Genomic DNA, 23,172 nt, shown 5'->3' with positions numbered 1-23,172 from the left:
CGTGGAATGGGCTTTCAGACCCTGTGGAATAACCCTGCCTGCACTACTATACGCTAGAATAATGGCCTATCTCACCCATCTAGCTATAGTCTGTTTTGAGGCTTTAAGGCCCTTCCATGACCCCTGGAACGAAACAAATAAAGCCCTCTGTTTCCTCCAGGATTTTGTCATCTCTAGATACTGTAGGATACATCTCCTGACATCTAGGCAATGGAGTCTCTCCTCTTTCTTGATACTAGGATTAGGACAGAAAGAGGGTAGGGTTATATCCTGAGCCCTATGGAATCTCGATACCACTTTGGGGAGATATGCCGGATCTAATTTTAATACAACCCTATCGTCCATAATTTGTGTGTAAGGGGGGTCAGCTGACAGTGCTTGTAAATCCCCCACCCTACGGGCCGATGTAAGTGCCACTAACAAAGCTGTTTTTAATGTTAGTACTTTATCTGAGGTTGTATTTAACGGCTCAAAGGGGCTTTCTGTTAAAGCTGTCAACACTAAGTTTAGATCCCATGGTGGAGGAGTAGGGGATGGAACAGAGTCAGCTCTACTACAGGCTCGGATAAACCTCATCACCCATCTATTGCTTGCCAGGTCACAGTTGAATAAGGCTGCTAAGGCTGAAATGTGTACTTTGAGGGTACTAACAGCTAACCCCAGATCCAAGCCCTTTTGCAGGAACTCCAGAATTGCCACTATCGGGACCTCCCCTTCCCGTATTGGCCCTGAGCTGGAGAGGAATTTCTTCCATATTCTCCCATAGATCTTGGTCGTTACTGGTTTTCTGCTGCTGAGCAAGGTGGATACTAACCCAGCTGAGAACCCTTCTTTCTCTAGTAACGACCGCTCAAATGCCAGGCTGTCAAATGAAGCCCGGAGTTCTGCGGGTGTTTGAAGGGACCCTGCGTTAGAAGGTCCTGTCTTCCGGGAGAACCCATGGGTCCGTCACTGACATCACTCTCAGACAGTAAAACCATGGTCTTTTTGGCCAGAAGGGAGCTATGACAATTACCCTGGCCTTGTCCTCCCTGACGTCCATTCTATACTGAAGGCGTCTACTGCCAACTGCTTGTCTGCTGGGTTCAGGGAGCAGAATCTTTGAACTTTCTTGTTGGCTCTTGAGGCAAAGAGGTCTACCCTGGGTCTTCCCCACATGTGTACTATTTGTTGAAAAACGGACTTTTTTTAGGGACCATTCCCCTTGCCTCAAGTGGTTCCTGCTTAAAGTCTGCCTTTATATTGTCCACACCTCGAATATGCAGGGCCGATAATGACAGGAAATGCCTTTCGGCTAGAGACATGAGTCTTCTGGTTACGTGCATCAGTGACCGAGAACGGGTGCCCCTTGGTGGTTCACGTATGCGACCGCTGTCCGGTTGTCCGATAGGACCCTCACATGATGCCCTGTCAAGTGTGGAAGTAATCTCTCTAGCGCCTTTTCTATTGCTAGGAGTTCCCACTCGTTTGAGGATAGATTTTTCTCCTCTTGAGCCCAGGGATCTTGGACCCAGTGTGTCTGAGTGAGCGCCCCACCCCCATGGATTGGCGTCCGTTGTGATCACTTTGGAGGCTGTGTATGTCCAGGGGACTCCTCTCGGAGATGACTATCTGTAACCACCATCTCAGTGATTGGAGTACAGAGAGTGGGAGAATGAGCTTCTGCTCTAGCTGCCCCTGAAGTTCCAGGTCGTTCTGCAGCAGACACCATTGCAGTTCTCTTGCATGGAACTGGGCCCATTTTACTGCCGGTATGCAGGAGGTTAGGGATCCTAACACCGACATGGCTCTTCTTAAAGTCATCTCTGGCTTTTTTAATGTGGTCATAACCATCTGTTTGATTTTGTCCTCTTTTTCTTCTGGGAGGCGACACTCCTGTGCCATGGAGTCTACCGTTATCCCCAGGAAATTCTGGACCATTGCTGGGTCTAGTTTGGACTTCTTGAGGTTTAGTTGCCATCCCAGTGTCTGTAGAGTGTCCATCACTATCCTGACCTGCACCTGACAGGGAGAAAAGTTCTTCCCCACTATCAGGAAGTCATCCAAGTAGGGTATTATCAGAGTGTCTTTTTCTCTGAGATGTGCTGTGACCTCTGCAATCAGCTTTGTAAATACCCGTGGGGCTGTTGCTATCCCAAAGGGCAGAGCCCTGTACTGAAAGTGACGCAACTGGGACCCCATCTGAACTGCCACTCTGAGAAACTGACGATCTTGTTGTCTGATTGGGACGTGATAAGCGTCCTTGAGGGATCGAGGACGGACATGTAACACTGGGGATATAGAAGCTTCACCGCTGATTTATGGTTTCCATCTTGAATGATGGTATTACAAGAAATTTGTTGAGGCCTTTTAAATTTATTATCGTCCTCCAGGAATTGTCTGGTTTTTTTATGAGAAAAAGAGGGGAATAAAATCCTTCCCTCCTTTCCTCTATAGGAACCTCTTCCAAGACGTGCTTGTCTAGGAGTGATGTTACTTGCCCCTCCAGATTGTCTTGTTTCTCTTGGGAGGACTGTACCGGAGTCTGCATATATCATTTTGGAGGCCAGTGGTGGAATTTTAGCTTTAGGCCTGATCCTACGAACTGCCGGATCCATATGCTGGATGAGATCCTCTCCCAGGCTGGAAGGAAGTGAGAGAGCCTCCCTCCCACCTGAGAAGGACCGTCACTGGGAGGGTTTTTTGGTGTCTCTGGGGGACTTGCCAAAATAGAAGCCCTTTCCTCCCCTGGGTCGCTTGTCCAGGTTGCTCCTGTCTCGGTCCCTGTACTGCTGCCTTCGGAATTTTTGGCCTCTCCGAAAGGGCTGAAATGGTTGTTTTGGGAAGTTCTTTGTCATCGGCTTTCTCCAATACCTCGTCTAACGCCGGTCCAAACAGGAAGTTCCCCTCACAAGGCAAAGAGCAAAGCTTCATGTTTGCCTGAGTATCTCCTGGCCAGCATTTAAGCCATACGGCACGGCGTCCTGTGTTGGCTAAAGCTGCCGATTTCGATGCCAGCCTAGCAGAGTCTGCTGATGCTTCAGCTAGAAACACAGCTGCTGCTCTCATGGTTGGTATTGCCTCTACAATAGCTTCCCTGGGAACTTTTTGCTCTACCTGTTCCTCCAGGTTGTCTATCCAGATTTTAAGGGATCTGGCTACACAAGTGGCCGCGATAGCTGGTCTTAGTGCTCCTGCTGAGGCTTCCCATGCTGTCTTCAGGGAACTGTCCACCTTCCTATCCAGAGGTTCTTTTAGAGAACCTAGATCCTCGAATGGCAGTGAGGATTTCCTGGCAACTTTTGAGACTGCCACATCAATCTTTGGGGCTCTATCCCAAGATGACGCCTCTTCCTCAAATGGATACCTTCTTTTTAGGGAGGTGGTTATTTGGGACCTTTTTTCTGGTTTTTGCTATTCCCTTTTAATCAGTTCTTGTAGCTGTTCATTAATAGGGAATGACCTCCGTTTTTTCTTTTGTAGACCACTGAACATAAGTTCTTGGGCCGTCTTTTTGGCCTTCTCGTCTCCCAGCCCCATGGTAGAACGAACAGCTTTTATAAGCTTATCCGTAGCCTCCGCTGGAAATGTGTCTTCCTCCTCTGAGCTACTATCTGAGCAGCGGGCTGTATCTGAATCCTTGTCTGACTCCGAGGAATCTCTTTGGGATCCTACTGAGGGGCTGGATCTGTCCCTAGATCTGGCATCTGTGTCAGCTGTCTGTAATGCTTTTACGGACCTAGAGACTTTGGACTGAATCAGAGATCTTAGGCTGTCCGTAAAGGAGGGCGTTTCCTCTGCCACAGTCTGGTTGATACACTCCTGACAGTCTTTTACCCCAAGATGTCTCTAAAGGCTTTTTACATAAGGGACATTCTTTATTTTTAGTCTTCGCCTTATACTTTTTGGGGACCTCCTATACTCCACCTCGCAATGTATATAAGAAAAGAGGGGAGAGAGGAGATAAGAGAAAAAAAACAGACATTAGCGTGCTGGACTTTCTCGCAGTTCACTCACCACTCGGACGCTTTCAAAGTACGGGTACCGGATCCGGAGGTTGATTGGCTTTCTCCGTGTCTCCCAATGAGACTAGGGACCCCTCCTTGGTATGCTGATCCGTCCGTATGCTGTCCGAGCGGCTTCTGCTGCTGCCATGGCGGATCTGGCTCTTTTCGCTTGAGCGAGACCGCCTCTCCTGCACCTCTTGCTGTGGCATCAAATGCTCTGGTGAAAAGCTCTCCATTATAAACACCAACACGCAACAAGAGTAGTCACCTTCAACCTGGCCTGGTTTAGTGACACAGGGCAGCATTTCTGGCTCGTTTAAATAGATTCCCCTTTTTTTTTCTAATGGATCACCTGGTTGATCCTGCCTTTACTGGTCGCTTCAGTAATCAGGTGTCTAATCGCACCTGTCATGAATGATTACCTGGCTGATCGTGCCTGCACCACTTCCGGTGCTCATAGATGCCATCAATCACCTGGTTGATCCTGCATCTGCCGGCCGCTAGCGCAACGCCTGCGCTGTAATCATGTCAGAGCGCGCACCCGGTAACCACTTCCGGTGCGCACTATTAGAGCCACCATTTACCTGGCTGATCCTGCCATTGCTGGCCGCCAGCGACGCTTGCATGGTAAAATGATTCCTGAGCGCGCACCCGGCAATCTATTAGATCCACCATACACCTGGTTGATCCTGCCTCCGAGTGCTGCCGCCCGGGTCCTGCGCGTGCACACGGCTATTATTTCCGGTGCACGCTCCTTCACTTCTGGGCGCGCACCCGGCCTTTACTTCCGGTGCGCGCCGAAGATTCTGGCCCCCCTGCCCGCATTAAACGTTCCGCGAGCTGCCGCCGAGTGAGCACACGCACGTACCTCCATTCCCGGATACCTGGTGCCGGCTGGAGGGAGGCTTCCGGGAGTGTCCACGCCACAGATGCAGACAGCGCAGCCTCTTCACACCTCTCCGGACACCACTCTGTGTAGCCTCAGGTATCGCCAGGGAGGGGGAAACCTGCTTTTTGAAACTCAACAGGGAGGGCCCCAACCTCCGAGGAGACTTACTAAGCCCGGGCACCGATGTGCCTTACGGGCTGCATGGCCACCTTTGGTCAACAGGGGGGGCACCAAAAGGTGACCCCCGTGGGCAGTATTTTTAAATCGACAGGGGGAGAGCGCCACCTGCGGTCCCCGTGGATAATTTTCACCCGGGCGTTTGCATCGCAGGCTGTGGCCATGCTTCGCTCAGGGGGGGCATGGTATACATGGCCCCCGAGGCGACTACGGGTACCTGGTGACGGGTGCAGCAGACCAGCGCCTGCCCAAATCCACCCGACCCAGGCATCCTCTTCAATCTTCATGAGATGTTCTTCCATCTTGAGGGTTCCCCGTCAAGGACAGGAAACCAACTGATGTGGAGAGAGGAGCCGCCCCTTTTATCTTGAAGGTTTCCTGTCCTTGATGGGCGGATCCCCTCTCTCGTGGTGCAGTCATGTATGATGGAAAAATTCCTGGTGGCAGCCCTGATCATCTTCACAATTCTTGCATCCATTGAACTTTTGGGTAGTTTCTGCTGGAATTTCTTTGCAGGATGTCGGATTAGCCTATCTTCATAAATCTTTTGCTTGAGGATACTCCACACGTTCCCAATGGAGTTGAGGTTAAGGGAGGCTGGTGGCCACACTATGGAGATTCTCTCTTTTAATGCCTATAGCAGCCAATGACTTGGATATTTTTTGCAGCATGAGACTATGCATGAAGAATTCGCTACAGATGGCATGGTTCTTCTGGGTCAGACGTGGGCAGATTGCAGCCCATAGGCCACATCCAACCCTCTGGCTGTTCCTGTTCAGCCAGGGGACCGAGACAGCCGAGGGGCTTAAAACAGTGACCCACAGGCCACACCATGTCCCCAGGATGCAGTTAGTGCTGAATGAATTGGTGGAAGACGAGGCTGCCGGCCTTCTTCCACCAGTGTGTGATACAGCTGACACAATCGCATCATTTCATCATGTCAGCTGCACATTGCAGAGAATCAGAAAACCGGAGACAGGAGCAGAGAGCCAGGGGGAATAGGAGTGAGGTCTACATGTGATGTTCTTTTTTATTTCATGTGTATGGGATATTCGGCTGGACATGGGCAGGCTATAGGGGGGTCTCATGCTGGACATGGAGAGCCCATGCTGGATATGGGGAGGATATGTTGTGCTCATGCCGTATACAGGAAAGCTTTTTCTGGTTCATGCTGTATACAGGAGGCTCTTCGTGTATATAGGGGGCTGTGTGTGGGTTCATACATTATATAGAAGGGGCTGTCAGCATACTGAATTTTGCTGAATATTAAGTGATACAATATTAAAATAAAACAATAAGGAATGTGTTAATATTAGAATCATAGAATGTTAAGTTGGAAGGGACCTCCAGGGGCATCGTGTCCAACCCCCTGCTCAAAGCAAGATTCACTAAACCATTATCAATTAATCAATTTAGAGCAGAATTAATTTCATCCTATTGGTTCGGCACTTAATCATGGTCTTTCATGTGGCCCCTTGGGAAAATGATTTGCCCTCCCCTGTTCTGGGCAGTCAAAAACTCAATATCTGATGAATTTGTCTGACAGAAACCTTCTTTATGCCTTTTTCTGCTCAAACCAACTGTAAGACACTTAAAGCCAATTTTCATTAATTTAATGCAAGTGCATAATGGTAGAGAGTGCATTTAGGGTCTAATAATCTTTGAATGTGCAATGCCTATGGAATAAAACAATACAGACCTCACTTCTGCATTCACTTCAGAATTAGAATAGACATCCAAGTCCCTGAGTCATTAAGACTGGCTTTTCATATGCCAGCCTTAATGAGGGGCGTGCAGGAATAAGATGCGCCAAATTCATTACAAGGCACATGCTGCCTAATGTATTCAATGCATCCTTTTAGTGGCCTATGCCCCACTACAGTATTGCTGTATATACAGCTCTGGCAAAAATTAAGAGACCACTGCAAAATGTTCAGTTTGTTTGATTTTTCTCTTTATAGGTATATTTTTGAGTAAAATGTAAATTGTTCTTTTATTCTATAAACTTCTAACATGTCTCCGAATTTCCAAGCAATAATTTTTTTTTTCTGAAAAGGAGAAATGGTCAAAATTAAAAAAAAAAACATTGCTTTCAGACCTCAAATAATGCAAAGAAAACAAGTTCATAATCATTTAGAAACAATACTAATGTTTTAACTCCGGAAGAGTTCAGAAATCAAGATTTTGTGGAATAACCATGATTTTTAATCAGAACTTTCATGCGTCTTGGCATGCTTTCCACCAGTCTTTCACACTGCTTCTGGTGCGAACATTTAAGCAGTTCTTCTTTGTTTGATTGCTTGTGACTATCCATCATCCTCTTGATTACATTCCAGAGGTTTTCAATGGGGTTCAGGTCTGGAGATTGGGCTGCCCATGACAGGGTTTTAATATGGTGGTCCCTTAATTTTTGCTAGAGCTGTATATCTTTGTACTCTGATAGCCAGTAGATAGAAAAATATTTAATTTAACATTGAGAGTCCTCAGTGGTTGAAACTTTTTAATGGACAACTGAAAAGATAGTAACAAATTGCAAGCTATCAAAGACAACTCAGGTCTCATCAGGCAGAAAATAACAAAATACGAAGAATCACATATTTATGCACAGTGAGTAGTCTCAAAAATTGCAATTCGTTACCATCTTTTCAGTGAGAAATTAAATATTAATCACTGAAGACTCTCAAATTGTAAAACATTTAACACTTCTTCGGCACACAAAGCATACCTATAACCAAGCGACAAATTCAGAAGATTCAGCTACTGGGAAAAAGTTTATTCATCGTATTTGCAATATTTATTTATAAACTGCTGTAACCCACTTCATATTAGACTTGTATTAACATTCAAATATGCTCCGTTCACATATATACAGTTGGTTATAATTCTTTACCAGACGAGCAGCATTACAAGCAATTGTTAAATATTACATAACATCAGGCTGACATTGGGTTTGTACATAACACACAAGATTTAAGGCTGGCGAGGTTGTCACCTAGACATGCTCTGGTCAGTACTATGAGGAAATCCTACATTAGAAAGCAATGCAGCCAAAGTAGATTCTTGAAGTCAATTGAAGGCCTCATTCAGATGTTATTGTTTTACATACATGTTTGAACATGGATATGAGTATGTGGCTGCTCATAAAAAAAATACGTTCAAATCTATGGGTCCGTGAAAAATTCTGCAGCCTATTGACTGCATCCATGAGGTGACTGGTGGAGGTTTCTCAGGCTTCTGCTTTTTCTTTGCATGCAAGAAAAACTAATGAAACACTGATAGCAAAAATTAACACACTGACCAAAAGCTGATCAATTTTTGATCCAGCACACTGACAGAAATAAGTCAGATTGAGACCTAAAAGAAGGTGGGGAAAGTCCAAGTATGAAAGCGGCAGATCTGTACTGTGGAAATAAAACGCTTTAACAAGTCGTGGAATGCAGGTCTCCCCCGGGGAAATGCCACTCTACTGGGCAAAATAAGTGGGCTTGCTTTAGCAGAAAAACTTTTCAGCTAAACGTGTCTTCATTTTGGGAACCAATTAGAGCTAGGAAGTTGACACACAACTATATTACTTGCCTATTTTTTGCATGTGTAAGACTAAACATTGCTTACTAAAGGGATGCCATCATCTACACTCTCTTCCTTTATTATATAGAAGTACTGGTACTTTACTGTTAACAGAGAACTGTATTCCCCATAGTGTACATAACAATTGTGAGTTGATTTCACAGTAACTTGATACAACTTTAACCAAATACACTGTTAGTCAGAAAAATATTTTTCTATTTACATGTTCACTGTATAAAAGGTTAATCATATTTAATTATGAAGCAAGCACTGCAGAAAATCAGATTGGCCCATGAATTTTTTAGGCAGTGTCTCTTGGTCACCAACCAGATAACACTTTATGGGCGACGCGTCACATCATAGAGACACGTTTTTGTTCCCACTCTGCTTGACCTTAGAGAACCCTAGCAGCTCAGGACAGCCAGCCTGATCATTAGCAATTTGATTGCATTTCGCCAGCAGGTCGTAGTTTATTTGGTCACTGATAGCGCTGTCTTGCTTGTAGTCTGGATGATTTGACACAAATTCTCTCATCCACCGGGCCACAGTCATCAGCTCTCCTACAAAAAAATAAATTGTGTAAATACCATTTAGATAGATGGTATTTTATCTAACATACCAATTGGTTATTTTGACAAGTGACCACAATGGACATCATCCTTACATTTGCCAGATGTGCACCATTATATCCCTGAGATGAGTATTTGGAGCCAAATCAGTATTGTGCCACTTGTCTTTAAATTTGTAATATGTCAGAAAGCAAAGATTTTGGTATGAAACTGATGTGGATCCTACCATTGCATGCATTTTATGCCCCTCAGTACACCAACCTATTATAGAAATCACCCTTCTTCCACCTAGGTTTTTAGGTTTCCATTAATAAAATGTACACATTCATAGGGGTTCTACACTCAAATGTCTTCCAGAGGGGACCAGCCACTGTCTGGGTGCATGGCAGGGCTCAGAAGTGAGGGAGAACAGTTTGACTTTTTGAACACAAAATTGGAGCAGGGAGGGGGAGGAGAGGGTACCTCCAACACCAATATAGGACAATACCACTAACAAGTAAGATAAAGACTATCAACGTCTCACCAGATGCTCTTTTCTTGATAAGTTTAAGGTAGTTTAAAATCGTGCAGCGAGTGTCTACATCAACCTCCATATTTTCGAGGTAGGAATTGAGAATTGGAAGTAAACCTGGAAACACACCTTCCTGTGAGGAACAAAGTAGAAATTAATTGTACCAAGTAAAGAGACATTCCCTTTCAGAGTCATTTAGATGAAAAAATATATTTGTATAACATAAAACACAATACCTTTCCATTGATGATTGTGTCAATGCTCATCAGAGTGTACTCTTCAGTTTCAGCATCTGTACCATTAACTGCAGTATAACAGCCATCAACAGCTGCAATACCAGCTATTTTCAAAAAGAGAAATCAGACATTGAACCAATTCTACACAATGAAATTAAAGTTATTCCCACCATAGCATTATTTTTCACAAAACACAGTAAGTTAGGTATTGCTAATATACAGACTAAGCCCAACAGAAGGTTTCTTGCACTTTGGAGGGTAAAAAGCCTAGGAGGAGCATATTTAGGAGGTGTGATATATGCAAAATGGGGCAATCTCAAAAAGGAGATTTTTGTGTACTCACCGTAAAATCTTTTTCTCCGAGCCACTCATTGGGGGACACAGGACCATGGTCCTGTGTCCCCCAATGAGGCGTAGGAGAAATTACTGTATACACTCGAGTATGAGCAGAGTTCTTCAGCACATTTTCTGTGCTGAAAACGCCCCCCTCTGCTTATACTCGAGTGAGGGTCCAGAAGATGGAGGGGGAGCGAGCAGAGCAGAGGGTCACAGGAGGCAGGAGTCGGCTGCTGAGGCCAACTCCTGTGCCCACTGCTAAAGAGAAATTAATATTCACTGAGCTGGCAGTGAATATTCATTTCTATATAATAGTGCGCACAGGGTCAGCCGGTCGGTCATGTGTGCCTGCTACTTAAGAGAAATTAATATTCACCTCTCCACTCCCATGTGAATATTCGTTTCTTTAAGTAGGGGGCACACGTGACCACCTAGCCACTGTGGCTGCCACTGTGCACGCTACTTAACAGCAATGAATACTCACTGACCTCCGCACACATAGTCCCAGCGTGGAGAGCAGCGAGTATTCCGGCGGCTGTGCTCTGCTTGTGAGCAGCGCATGACATCTCTGCCATGCGGTGCTTACAAGCATAAAGCAGCTGCTGGCACCGGAACAAAGCGCTGCAAGGAAGCTCAGAAAGGCAAGTATAGTAGTTTATTTTTTTTAATGTTTTTTGATGGAGGCCATGCAGACAAGAATAGGGGATGAGGAGCCCTGCAGACAAGGATAGGGGATGAGGAGCCCTGCAGACAAGGATAGGGGATGAGGAGCCCTGCAGACAAGGATAGGGGATGAGGAGCCCTGCAGACAAGGATAGGGGATGAGGAGCCCTGCAGACAAGGATAGGGGATGAGGAGCCCTGCAGACAAGGATAGGGGATGAGGAGCCCTGCAGACAAGGATAGGGGATGAGGAGCCCTGCAGACAAGGATAGGGGATGAGGAGCCCTGCAGACAAGGATAGGGGATGAGGAGCCCTGCAGACAAGGATAGGGGATGAGGAGCCCTGGGGATGAGGAGCCCTGCAGACAAGGATTGGGGATGAGGAGCCCTGCAGACAAGGATTGGGATGAGAAGCCGAGCAGACCAGGATTGGGATGAAGAGCCGTGCAGACCAGGATAGGGATTAGGTGAGAATGCATACCCGGCTGATATTATATTCGAGTCAAAAAGTTTTCATAGTTTTTTTGTGGTGAAACTGGGTGCCTCAACTTATACTCCGGTAATCTTATACTCGAGTATATACAGTATACTGATTTTTTGAGCCAATATGTGTACAAATTATTTAAAAGTACATTGTGATTTTGGAAATAACCTTTTGAAAGTACCTCTGTAACAGTGGTCATGAAGGATACAGTGAAGGGTACTCCCTCCACAGCACAGAGACATAACTAATGAAGTTGAAGCCTCCTTTCTGAAGATTGGCCCATCAGCAAATCCTCCGCAATCAGCATCTCAACAATCCAATCTATCTTGTCAGAAGTGCAAATAAGAGGATTTACCGTACCTTTACAAATATCCTTCTTGAAGTAAAACATTCCTTCTCGAACAGCATCTCTTTTTTGGGCCACTTTCATATTTTCATCAACCTAAGGGAAAAAAAAAAAATATATATATATATATATATATATATGTATTGAGCAGTTATTGACCTGTATTCTTTTGCTCATTTTCTTAATCTGTCAAATTTAATAAAGTTTTTTTGCTTGCTCTCCATCCACATTATCTGTTTACAGTAATTTAAGTCAACCCATCTCGGTTATACATCTGTAACTCAACCAACACTCCACACAATTATAAAAAATTGGGTCATGTAGCCCGACACCAGTCTAGTGCATGTGCTAGCATATAGATGGAAGTCTGTTTCTGACATCCTGTAAACTACAGCCCTCAGACACACACAAACTCTGTCTATACCACCCATAGCTGCCAGGGTAGATTACAGTTTGCATTTGCCCTTGAACAATGAACTCAGATTGCCTTTTCCTTTATATAGTTTCATAAATCTCATCTAAAAGGAGACAGTCACTTAGTATTACTGGCACCATTAGATAGAAGCAAGAGAAGTATAATGAGACTGTCATGATGGGAAATTTAGTTTGCATTAATCGATCTACAGTTATATGAAAAAGTTTGGGTACCCCTATTAATCTTAGGCTTAATGTTTTATAAAAAATGGTTTTTTTTTGCAACAGCTATTTCAGTTTCATATATCTAAACTGTTGGACACAGTAATGTTTCTGCCTTGAAATGAGGTTTATTGTACTTATTTTCTTGTTTTAAATACTCCTACCTACTTTTTACTGACTTACTAAAGCACGTTTTTTGGTTTTGTAACCTCATTGAGCTAGGAACTTCATAGCCAGGTGTATGCAATCATGAGAAAAACTACTTAAAGTGGCCACTTGTAAGTTGTTCTCCTGTTTGAATCTCATCTGAAGAGTGGCATCATGGGCGCCTCAGTGGCACAGTGACACTATCTGCAGCAAGCTGATGCTGCAGCTCTCTGGAGGTGGTCTGAGGATTGTCCTTGACTGATCTCACCATTCTTCTTCTCTGCCTTTCTGATGTTTTTCTTGGCCTGCCACTTCTGGCCTTAACAAGAACTGTACCTGTGTTCTTCCATTTCCTTACTATGTTCCTCACAGTGGAAATTGACAGGTTAAATCTCTGAGACAGCTTTTTGTATCCTTCCCCTGAACAACTATGTTGAATAATCTTTGTTTTCAGATCATTTGACAGATATGAGGAGCCCATGATGCAACTCTAAGAGGAGATTCAAACAGGGGAACAACTTGCAAGTGGCCACTTTAAGTAGCTTTTCTCATGATTGCATACACCTGGCTATGAAGTTCAAAGCTCAATGAGGATACAAAACCAAAAAAAGTGCTTTAGTAAGTCAGTAAAAAGTAGGTAGGAGTATTTTAAACAAGAAAATGATAAGGGTGCCCATACTTATGCACCTGTCAAATTTTGTTTGAATGCAGATTGCACATTTTCTGTTAGTACAATAAACCTCACTTCAAGGCAGAAACATTACTGTGTCCAACAGTTATTAGATATATGAAACTGAAATAGCTGTTGCAAAAAAAACTATTTTTATAAAACATTAAGCTTAAGATTAATAGGGGTGCCCAAACTTTTTCATATAACTGTATATCAGCATGAAGGAATCAACCGGCAGACAAAGCAGAAATGGCAGAGCAGCCATTTTTTTCCGTCTGCTAATTTAAATAACAAAGGTCTTTGTATATACCTGTACTAGTTGGAGTGCTTCTTTAAAGACTATTCCCTCTCACCAGCCAATTCACCTTATAATGCCTGGTTACAAAAAGCTGTACAAAAGGGGTTTTCAAACAAGAATGCTCACTTACAGATTTCAGCTAAAGCAATAATCTTACCTTTGACAACGGAATGAGAAAATCCAGCTTGTATGAAAGAATTACTCTTGTGAGTAAAACGACAAACACCACATATGCAGAGTTCTCAAAATCTGTTAACTGGACCTTAAAAAAATAAATAAAAATAAATATCTATTGTAGGGCTAACATTATCAGATATAATTAATATATTTACTCTTGTCTTGCTTTCGCAGTAAATGTTTAAACCCTCTAGCCCTCAAGTCTGTTAGCATGTAAATGAGCAGGCCACATTTTACTATTCTGACCACTGTCATTTTGTGAGATAATAACTCTGGAACGCTTCAATAGATCCCACTTATTCTGAGAAGACTGTTTTTCATGATATAGCAAAGAACTTTTACCACTATCATGAAGTACAATAGGACATAAGTTTATTTGTGAAAAAAATCTGTCAGAAATTTAGTAGAGAATTTGGAAAATTGTGCACTTTTCAAACTTGATTTCTATGCTTTTCAAAGTCAGAGAGATGTCACACAAAATAGTTAATAAATAACAAATAACATTTCACACATATCTACTTTACATCAGCACAATTTTTTAAACCTTTTTTTCCTTAGGAAGTTAAAAGGGTTAAAAGTTGACCAGCGATTTTTGATTTTTCCATCCAAATTTTAAAATTCATTTTATTATTAGGGACATCACATTTGAAGTGAATTTGAGGGCCTATATGACAGAAAATACCCAAAAGTGACACCATTCTAAAAACTGCACCCCTTAAGGTGCTCAAAACCACATTCAAGAAGTTTATTAACCCTTCATTTTTCCTTCAATATTGCAAAAATTCCTGTGAAACACATGAACATTTAACCTTTTGCCACCTAAATTTAACTTTAAACCCAAATTTCTTTATTATCACAAGGGAAACAAAAGAAAGTGAATCCCCAAATCTGTTGAGCAATTTCTCCTGAGCACGCCGATACCCCATATAAGGGGGAAAAGTGCTGTTTGGGTGCATGGCAGGGCTCAGAAGAGAAGAGCAGCATGACTTTTTGAACGGAAAATTGGCAGGAATCATGAGTGGACGCGATGTCCCATCTGGAGAGCCCTTGATGTGCTTAAACAGTGGAAACCCCCCCACAAGTGGCAACATTATGGAAACTAGATGCCCCTCTAGGTATGCATCTAGATGTGTGGTGAGCATCTTGAATCCCCATGTGTGTCACAGATGTTTTTACCTTTAAGGCTACTTTCACACTAGCGTTTTTTGCAATCCGTCGCAATGCGTCGTTTGGCCGAAAAAACGCATCCTGCAAAAGTGCTTGCAGGATGCGTTTTTTCCCCATAGACTAACATTAAGCGACGTATTGCGACGGATTGACACACGTCGCAACCGTCGTGCGACGGTTGCGCCGTGTTGTGGCGGACCGGCGGCACAAAAAAACGCTACATGTAAAGTTTTTTTGCTGCCGACGATCCGCTTTTTCCGACCGCACATGCGCGGCCGGAACTCCGCCCCCACCTCCCCGCACCTCACAATGGGGCAGCGGATGCGCTGGAAAAATGCATCCGCTGCCCCCGTTGTGCGGCGTATACAACGCTAGCGTCGGTAACCTCGGCCCGACGCTAGTGTGAAAGAAGCCTAACCTGTGAAAATAAAAATATTTCATTTTTTCAGCTCCAAATTTTTGTTTTCACAAAGTTGCAGAAGAAATTGAACCATACATATTGTTGTGCAATTTCTCCTGAGTATGCAGACAGTCTCATATGTGGGGGAAGACTACTGTTTGCACACATGGCAGGGGTCAGAAAGTTAAGAATAACGCTTTGGAATGCAGACGTTGATGGAATTTTGTGCGGGTGTCATATTTAGAGAGCCCCTGGTTTGCCCAAACAGTGGAAAACCACCACAAGTGACCCCATTTTGAAAAATAGACCACCAAAGAATTTATCTAGATATGTGGTGAGCACCTAGAACCCACAGGTGCATCACGGTATTTTACAATGTTGATCTGTGAAAATGGAGAGAAAAAAAATCCCAACAATGCAGTTTTGACCCCAATGTTTTCATTTTCACAAGGATAGCAGGAGAAAATGGACCCCTAAATTTGTTGTGCAATTTCTTTGGTGTACACAGATACCCCATATGTGGGGAACACTAGTTATGAGGCACAGTGCAAAGTTCAGAAGGGAAGGAGCGCCATATTAGGGTTGAGATTTTGCAGAAATGGTTTAAGGGTTCCATGTCACACTGGCAGACTCCCAATATATGACCTCACTGTACAAACTACACTCACCAATGAATTAATCTAGGGGTGCAGTGATCATATTGACACCACATGTGCCTCACAGATTTTTATACTCTCGGGTGGTGAAAAACGAGTAACTACATTTTTACCACTAAAAAGTTGTTTTGGCCCCAAGTTTTAATTTTTCTAAGGGCTAATAAGTACAAATTGACTGATTTTTTGCAAAAATCTTGCCCGAGTGTGCCAATATCCTACATGTAAATGGGAAATACTTTTAAGGCACAGTGCAAAGTGCTGTGGGAAGCGAGGGTGCGCCATATAGTGCAGATTTTACTGTTCTGGTTTGCGGCTGCCATGACCCACTGGAAGAGCCCCTGAGTTGCGAGAACAGCAGAACAACCCCAATAAGTGACCCCATTTTATAAACTACACCTCTCAATGAATTCATCTAGGGGTGCAGTGATCATATTCACACCACAGGTGGATCACAATTTTATACCATTGGGCAGTGAAGAAAGAATAACTACATTTTTACCATCAGAATTGTTTCAGCCCCAGATTTTACTTTAAAGAAATGTGTAAAAAAATACACCCAAATTTGTCCCACAGTTTCTGCTGAAAGTAGAAATACCCCACATGTGGCTGTACAGTACTGCTTAGCCATATGGCGAGACATGGGAGGGACGAAGCGCTATTTGCCTTGTTGGGAGAATATTTTCTTAGAATATTTAGCGGACTCCATATAAAGTGCCCCAAATGCTAGAAGAGCAGAATCCGCCCTCAAGTGACCCCAATTTTGAAATTATACCCCTTTGGGAATTTATCTACAGGTGTAGTGACGATTTTGACTCAAGTGATATTTTACAGAAACAAGCAACAGTGGATGCGAGTAAATTGCAACCTCCTGTCGTAGTGACCAGCACGTGGGGTTATCTAGTAGGACATAAAAATGTAACAGTATAATTACATATATTTTTTTATAGTTCTGATTTTTTCCCCATAATTTTTTATTTATTTTTTTGTCCCACTATGGGACTTGCACTTTCAGCAGCCTGGTCACGAGCCCCTGAGATCGTGCTCTGTGCATGGTTTGAGGGGCACGACGTAGCTTGGTGACATGGTCAAAGAGCAGTGCGGTCTGTCACATCAGATGATTAACTGGCGGCAATCGTGCACACACAGCTCCTGTGCCCGCAAAATCGCCTGGACATACTCCGTATATCCAAGGTTGGCAAATACCAACTGACCATGACGTAGTGAGTACATCCAAGGCCGGGAAGGGCTGAGGTCACAAAGAAAATGTACAAGGATTGTCTATGTGGACAGTGTAGATTACATAGTTGGGTGGCATTTTTTTTCCCCTCATTCAAGAAACTGTATAGGTAGTTATGGTAGAGAAAGTGCCAGCTGTACACACAGATGCGTCTTTCCTTCACATCTGAAGCACAGAAGTAGGATTCGTCACCTTGATGAGCCCAGTGCCATTAACCCCTTCACCCCCAAGGGTGGTTTGCACGTTAATGACCGGGCCAATTTTTACAATTCTGACCACTGTCCCTTTATGAGGCTATAACTCTGGAACGCTTTGACGGATCTTGGCGATTCTGACATTGTTTTCTCGTGACATATTGTACTTCATGTTAAAGGTAAAATTTATTCGATATAACTTGCGTTTATTTGTGAAAAAAATGGAAATTTGGCGAAAATTTTGAAAATTTTGCAATTTTCCAACTTTGAATTTTTGTGCCCTTAAATCACAGACATATGTCACGCAAAATACTTAATAAGTAACATTTCCCACATGTCTACTTTACATCAGTACAATTTTGGAACCAAAATTTTTTTTTGTGACGGAGTTATAAGGGTTAAAAGTTGACCAGCAATTTCTCATTTTTACAACACAATTTTTTTTTAGGCACCACATCTCATTTGAAGTCATTTTGAGGGGTCTATATGATAGAAAATACTCAAGTGTGACACCATTCTAAAAACTACACCCCTCAAGGTGCTCAAAACCACATTCAAGAAGTTTATTAACCCTTCAGGTGTTTCACAGGAATTTTTGGAATGTTTAAATAAAAATGAACATTTAACTTTTTTTCACACAAAATTTATTTCAGCTCCAATTTGTTTTATTTTACCAAGGGTAAAAGGAGAAAATGGACCCCCAAAGTTGTTGTACAATTTGTCCTGAGTACGATGATACCCCATATGTGGGTGTAAACCATTGTTTAGGCGCATGGCAGAGCTTGGAAGGGAAGGAGCGCCATTTGACTTTTCAATGCAAAATTGACTGGAATTGAGATGGGACGCCATGTTGCGTTTGGAGAGCCCCTGATGTGCCTAAACATTGAAACTCCCTACAAGTGACACCATTTTGGAAAGTAGACCCCCTAAGGAACTTATCTAGATGTGTGGTGAGCACTTTGACCCACCAAGTGCTTCACAGAAGTTTATAATGCAGAGCCGTAAAAATAAAAAATCATATTTTTTCACAAAAATGATCTTTTTGCCCCCAATTTTTTATTTTCCCAAGGGTAAGAGAAGAAATTGGACCCCAAAAAATGTTGTGCAATTTGTCCTGAGTACGCTGATACCCCATATGTGGGTGTAAACCATTGTTTGGGCGCATGGCAGAGCTTGGAAGGGAAGGAGCGCCATTTGACTTTTCAATGCAAAATTGACTGGAATTGAGATGGGACGCCATGTTGCGTTTGGAGAGCCCCTGATGTGCCTAAACATTGAAACTCCCTACAAGTGACACCATTTTGGAAAGTAGACCCCCTAAGGAACTTATCTAGATGTGTTTTGAGAGCTTTGAACCCCCAAGTGTTTCACTACAGATTATAACGCAGAGCCGTGAAAATAATTTTTTTTTTTTTTCTCAAAAATGGTTTTTTAGCCCCCAGCTTTGTATTTTTACAAGGGTAACAGAATAAATTGGACCCCAAAATTTGTTTTCCAATTTGTCCTGAGTACGCTGATACCCCATATGTGGGGGGGAACCACTGTTTGGGCGCATGACAGAGCTCGGAAGGGAAGGAGCGCCATTTGGAATGCAGACTTAAATGGATTGGTCAGCAGCCGTCACGTTGCATTTGCAGAGCCCCTGATGTACCCAAACAGTACAAACCCCCCACAAGTGACCCCATATTGGAAACTAGACCTCCCAAGGAACTTATCTAGATGTGTTTTGAGAACTTTGAACCCTCAAGTGTTTCACTAAAGTTTATAATGCAGAGCCGTGAAAATAAAACATCTTTTTTTTCCCACAAAAATGATTTTTAGCCCCCCAAATTTTTATTTTCCTAAGGATAACAAGAGAACTTGGACCCCAGAAGTTGTTGTTCAATTTGTCCCGAGTACGCTGATAACACATATGTTGGGGTAAACCCCTTTTTGGGCGCACGGGAGAGCTCGGAAGGGAAGGAGCACTGTTTTACTTTTTCAACGCAGAATTGGCTGGAATTGAGATTGGACGCCATGTCGCGCTTGGAGAGCCCCTGATGTGCCTGGACAGTGGAAACCCCCCAATTCTACCTGAAACCCTAACCCAAACACACCCCTAACCCTAATCCCAACGGTAACCCTAACCACACCCCTAGCCCTGACACACCCATAATTCTAATCCCAACCCTAATCCAAACGTAAATGTAATCCAAACCCTAACCCTAACTTTACCTCCAACCCTAGCCCTAACCCTAACCCTACCCCTAACCCTAAACGTGACTGAAATACGTGGCACTGAAATACGTGGCACTGAAATACGTGGCACTGAAATACGTGGCACTGAAATACGTGGCACTGAAATACGTGGCACTGAAATACGTGATACGTGGCACTTAAATACGTGGCACTGAAATACGTGGCACTGAAATACGTGGCACTGAAATATGTGATATGTGGCACTGAAATACGTGGCACTGAAATACGTGGCACTGAAATACGTGGCACTGAAATACGTGGCACTGAAATACGTGGCACTGAAATACGTGGCACTGAAATACGTGGCACTGAAATACGTGGCACTGAAATACGTGATACGTGGCACTTAAATACATGGCACTGAAACACGTGGCACTGAAATACGTGGCACTGAAATACGTGGCACTGAAATACGTGCAACTGAAATACGTGGTACTAAAATATGTGGCACTGAAATACGTGATACGTGGCACTGAAATACGTGGCACTGAAATACGTGGCACTGAAATACGTGGCACTGAAATACGTGGCACTGAAATACGTGGCACTGAAATACGTGGCACTATGACTGTCAGAAAATGTTCATTAAACGGTTAGGGGTGAGGTTAGGGGTAGAGTTAGGGTTTGGATCCCTTTATCACCTTGATGGTGGTGGGTGGCTTTTCAGTGTTTTCTGTTTTTTTCGATAAAAATGCATGCGTTTTTAACGCAAACAAACGCATGTGCTTAAAAACGCAAGAAAATACTGCAGGTTGTATTTCTGAAAATGAACGCATGCAGAAAAAAACCGCATGCGTTTGAAAACGCGACCAAACGCGTACAAAAAAACCGCATGCGTTTTCAATGTTAAATATAGGGAAAAAACGCATGCGTTTTTTTGTGCAAAAAACGCTGCAGACAAAAACGCAAGTGTGAAACCAGCGACGCTTTTTATAGCAAAAAAGTTTTTGCGTCTCCACATTTTGAGACCTATAATTTTTCCACATTTGCTCCACAGAGTCATGTGAGGTCTTGTTTTTTGCGGGACGAGTTGACGTTTTTATTGGTAAAATTTTCGGACACGTGACCGTTTTTGATCGCTTTTTATTCCGATTTTTGTGAGGCAGAATGACCAAAAACCTGCTATTCATGAATTTCTTTTGGGAGAGGCGTTTATACCGTTCCGGGTTTGGTAAAATTGATAAAGCAGTTTTATTCGTCGGGTCAGTACGATTACAGCGATACCTCATTTATATCATTTTTTTATGTTTTGGCGCTTTTATACGATAAAAACTATTTTATAGAAAAAATAATTATTTTGGTATCGCTTTATTCTCAGGACTATAACTTTTTTATTTTTTTGCTGATGATGCTGTATGGCGGCTTGTTTTTTGCGGGACAAGATGACGTTTTCAGCGGTACCATGGATATTTATATCAGTCTTTTTGATCGCGTGTTATTCCACTTTTTGTTCGGCGGTATGGTAATAAAGCGTTGTTTTTTGCCTCGTTTTTTTTTTTTTTTTCTTACGGTGTTTACTGAAGGGGTTAACTAGTGTGGCAGTTTTATAGGTTGGGTCGTTACGGACGCGGCGATACTAAATATGTGTACTTTTATTGTTTTTTTTTTTTAATTTAGATAAAGAAATGTATTTATGGGAATAATATTTTTTTTTTTTTTTCATTATTTTGGAATATTTTTTTTTATTTTTTTTTACACATTTGGAAATTTTTTTTTTTTACTTTTTTACTTTGCCCCAGGGGGGGACAATACAGATCGGTGATCTGCCAGTTTGCATAGCACTCTGACAGATCACCGATCTGAGAGAAGTGCAGGCTGCTTCACAGTGCCTGCTCTGAGCAGGCGTCTGTGAAGCCACCTCCCTCCCTGCAGGACCCGGATCCGCGGCCATCTTGGATCCGGGTCTGGAGCAGGCAGGGAGGGAGGTAAGACCCTCGCAGCAACGCGATCACATCGCGTTGCTGCGGGGGGCTCAGGGAAGCCCGCAGGGAGCCCTCTCCCTGCGCGATGCTTCCCTGCATCGCCGGCACATCGCGATCATGTTTGATCGCGGTGTGCCGGGGGTTAATGTGCCGGGGGCGGTCCGTGACCGCTCCTGGCACATAGTGCCGGATGTCAGCTGCGATATGCAGCCGACACCCGGCCGCGATCGGCCGCGCTCCCCCCGTGAGCGCGGCCGATCGGCTATGACGTACTATCCCGTCGGCGGTCATACGGGCCCACCCCACCTCGACGGGATAGTACGTCAAATGTCGGGAAGGGGTTAATAATGTAGTGTGCTTTGCCATTTACACAATTAAGTAGACCGGACAACACCATTAAATTGTAACGGACTGCACTACATGCAAAGAGTAGACACGTTATTGCTGTAGTTACTGTGATGACAACTGCTACATCCCGTGAAAAGGTGCAAAATATTAAATGTGGAGAATAAAAACACCAATGATGGAAGTAATCCATTAACCAATAATTGCCCAAATGAAGGTTTTAAAAAGACACATCACAAACTAACCTCCATTGGACGAAACTCTACTCTCCAACCTATATCAGAGTTGGGTGGAGGAGGCTTAAACCTCATCGTCTGCCAATTTGTCGACTGAATATTCTGGGAAGCAAAAAAGAAAATTGAAAAGATACATAAATAGAAACAGACTATCAAGTCTCCCCTTGTTTTCATAGTGTGCCATCAGTGACTACAGGTATTTGTGCAACTAAGTTTTTGACTTGCTTAATTTTTTTTTATCTGACTTTTTGACCACTATACCAACATACCTCAAAATGGTCAGATTCATTGGCGTCGTCCAGGTGTATCTTCTCTTCAAACAACGTCAGAGGGTCTCTTATAAAGAGATGTGCGATGTGTTGAGCCAGGAGATGATCAATTCCTGTTTAAAAATATAAAGGAGTACAGGACTAAAATTAGTCTGATTAAAAAGAATGATAGTTAAGGCTGGTTGTGTAGTAGATGACGTGGTTAGTAAAGTATCCCCATTTTATTAAGAAACTCACTAAACCCAATTTAAAATTTTGAGATAAAAATACATGCCATCTTTAAACCCCTTAAGATGGGTTTTCTTGTTTCAGCTCTGGATCCATTGAGGATGAGCAAGGCAGAAAACAAAAAAACAAACAAACAAAAAAAAACACACCAACACATTTGTATCACCATATTGTGGGCCATAAGTTTCCATTTGAAGGCTCATTTTTTGCATGAATATGAAGGGAGGGCTGGGCATGGTGAACAAAACCCTGCAGTTATGACAAGATTTCTTGCGTTCATTGGGCTAAATGCTTTCATAGTATGGGTCAATACAATTACAGTAATAAACAACTTGTCAATTTTTGTTTGTGCAAGAGCCATCTTGTGCAGCACTAATGCTGCATTCTGACAAGGTGGCTCTTTTAGTTATTGTTCATTGCACTGCAGAAATAAATCGCTTTTTAAATTTGTCCCTCATACCTTCAAGTCGCCACGGGGCAGGTCTTTCCCCCCTAATCCAGACGCACCACATCCGTCACTCTGCGAGCCGGGCGCCGCCTCCTCAGCGTTATTCAATTCTCCAGGCGCCTGCGCTGTCATTCTGCCTTG

The 23,172-nt window shown here is 43.3% G+C and overlaps 1 protein-coding gene across 5 annotated transcripts in view; it reads right to left on the bottom strand.

Annotated features, from left to right (window-relative positions):
• Positions 1-7,009: 7,009 nt before the first annotated feature.
• GCLC (glutamate-cysteine ligase catalytic subunit) overlaps positions 7,010-23,172 on the bottom strand; it is a 98,832-nt gene continuing 82,669 nt past the window's right edge. For 4 of the 5 annotated variants that reach the window (XM_077290028.1, XM_077290027.1, XM_077290029.1 and 1 more), the window contains 7 exons: positions 22,356-22,468; positions 22,096-22,188; positions 13,672-13,776; positions 11,778-11,859; positions 9,936-10,039; positions 9,712-9,832; positions 7,807-9,179 (listed from right to left, as the gene is read on the bottom strand). In XM_077290028.1, coding sequence (XP_077146143.1) covers positions 8,977-9,179; positions 9,712-9,832; positions 9,936-10,039; positions 11,778-11,859; positions 13,672-13,776; positions 22,096-22,188; positions 22,356-22,468 — 821 coding nt within the window. In that variant the 3' untranslated portion in view covers positions 7,807-8,976. Of the gene's footprint in view, positions 9,180-9,711; positions 9,833-9,935; positions 10,040-11,777; positions 11,860-13,671; positions 13,777-22,095; positions 22,189-22,355; positions 22,469-23,172 lie in introns of all 5 variants that reach the window. The other variant, XM_077290025.1, reaches the window with a different exon arrangement.

The sequence above is a fragment of the Ranitomeya variabilis genome, chromosome 2 (genome assembly GCF_051348905.1).
Source record: "Ranitomeya variabilis isolate aRanVar5 chromosome 2, aRanVar5.hap1, whole genome shotgun sequence".
In the NCBI taxonomy this organism is placed as follows: Eukaryota; Metazoa; Chordata; class Amphibia; order Anura; family Dendrobatidae; genus Ranitomeya; species Ranitomeya variabilis.
Note: the sequence above shows the minus strand (reverse complement) of the source record. Positions and strands in the feature narration are given on the sequence as shown.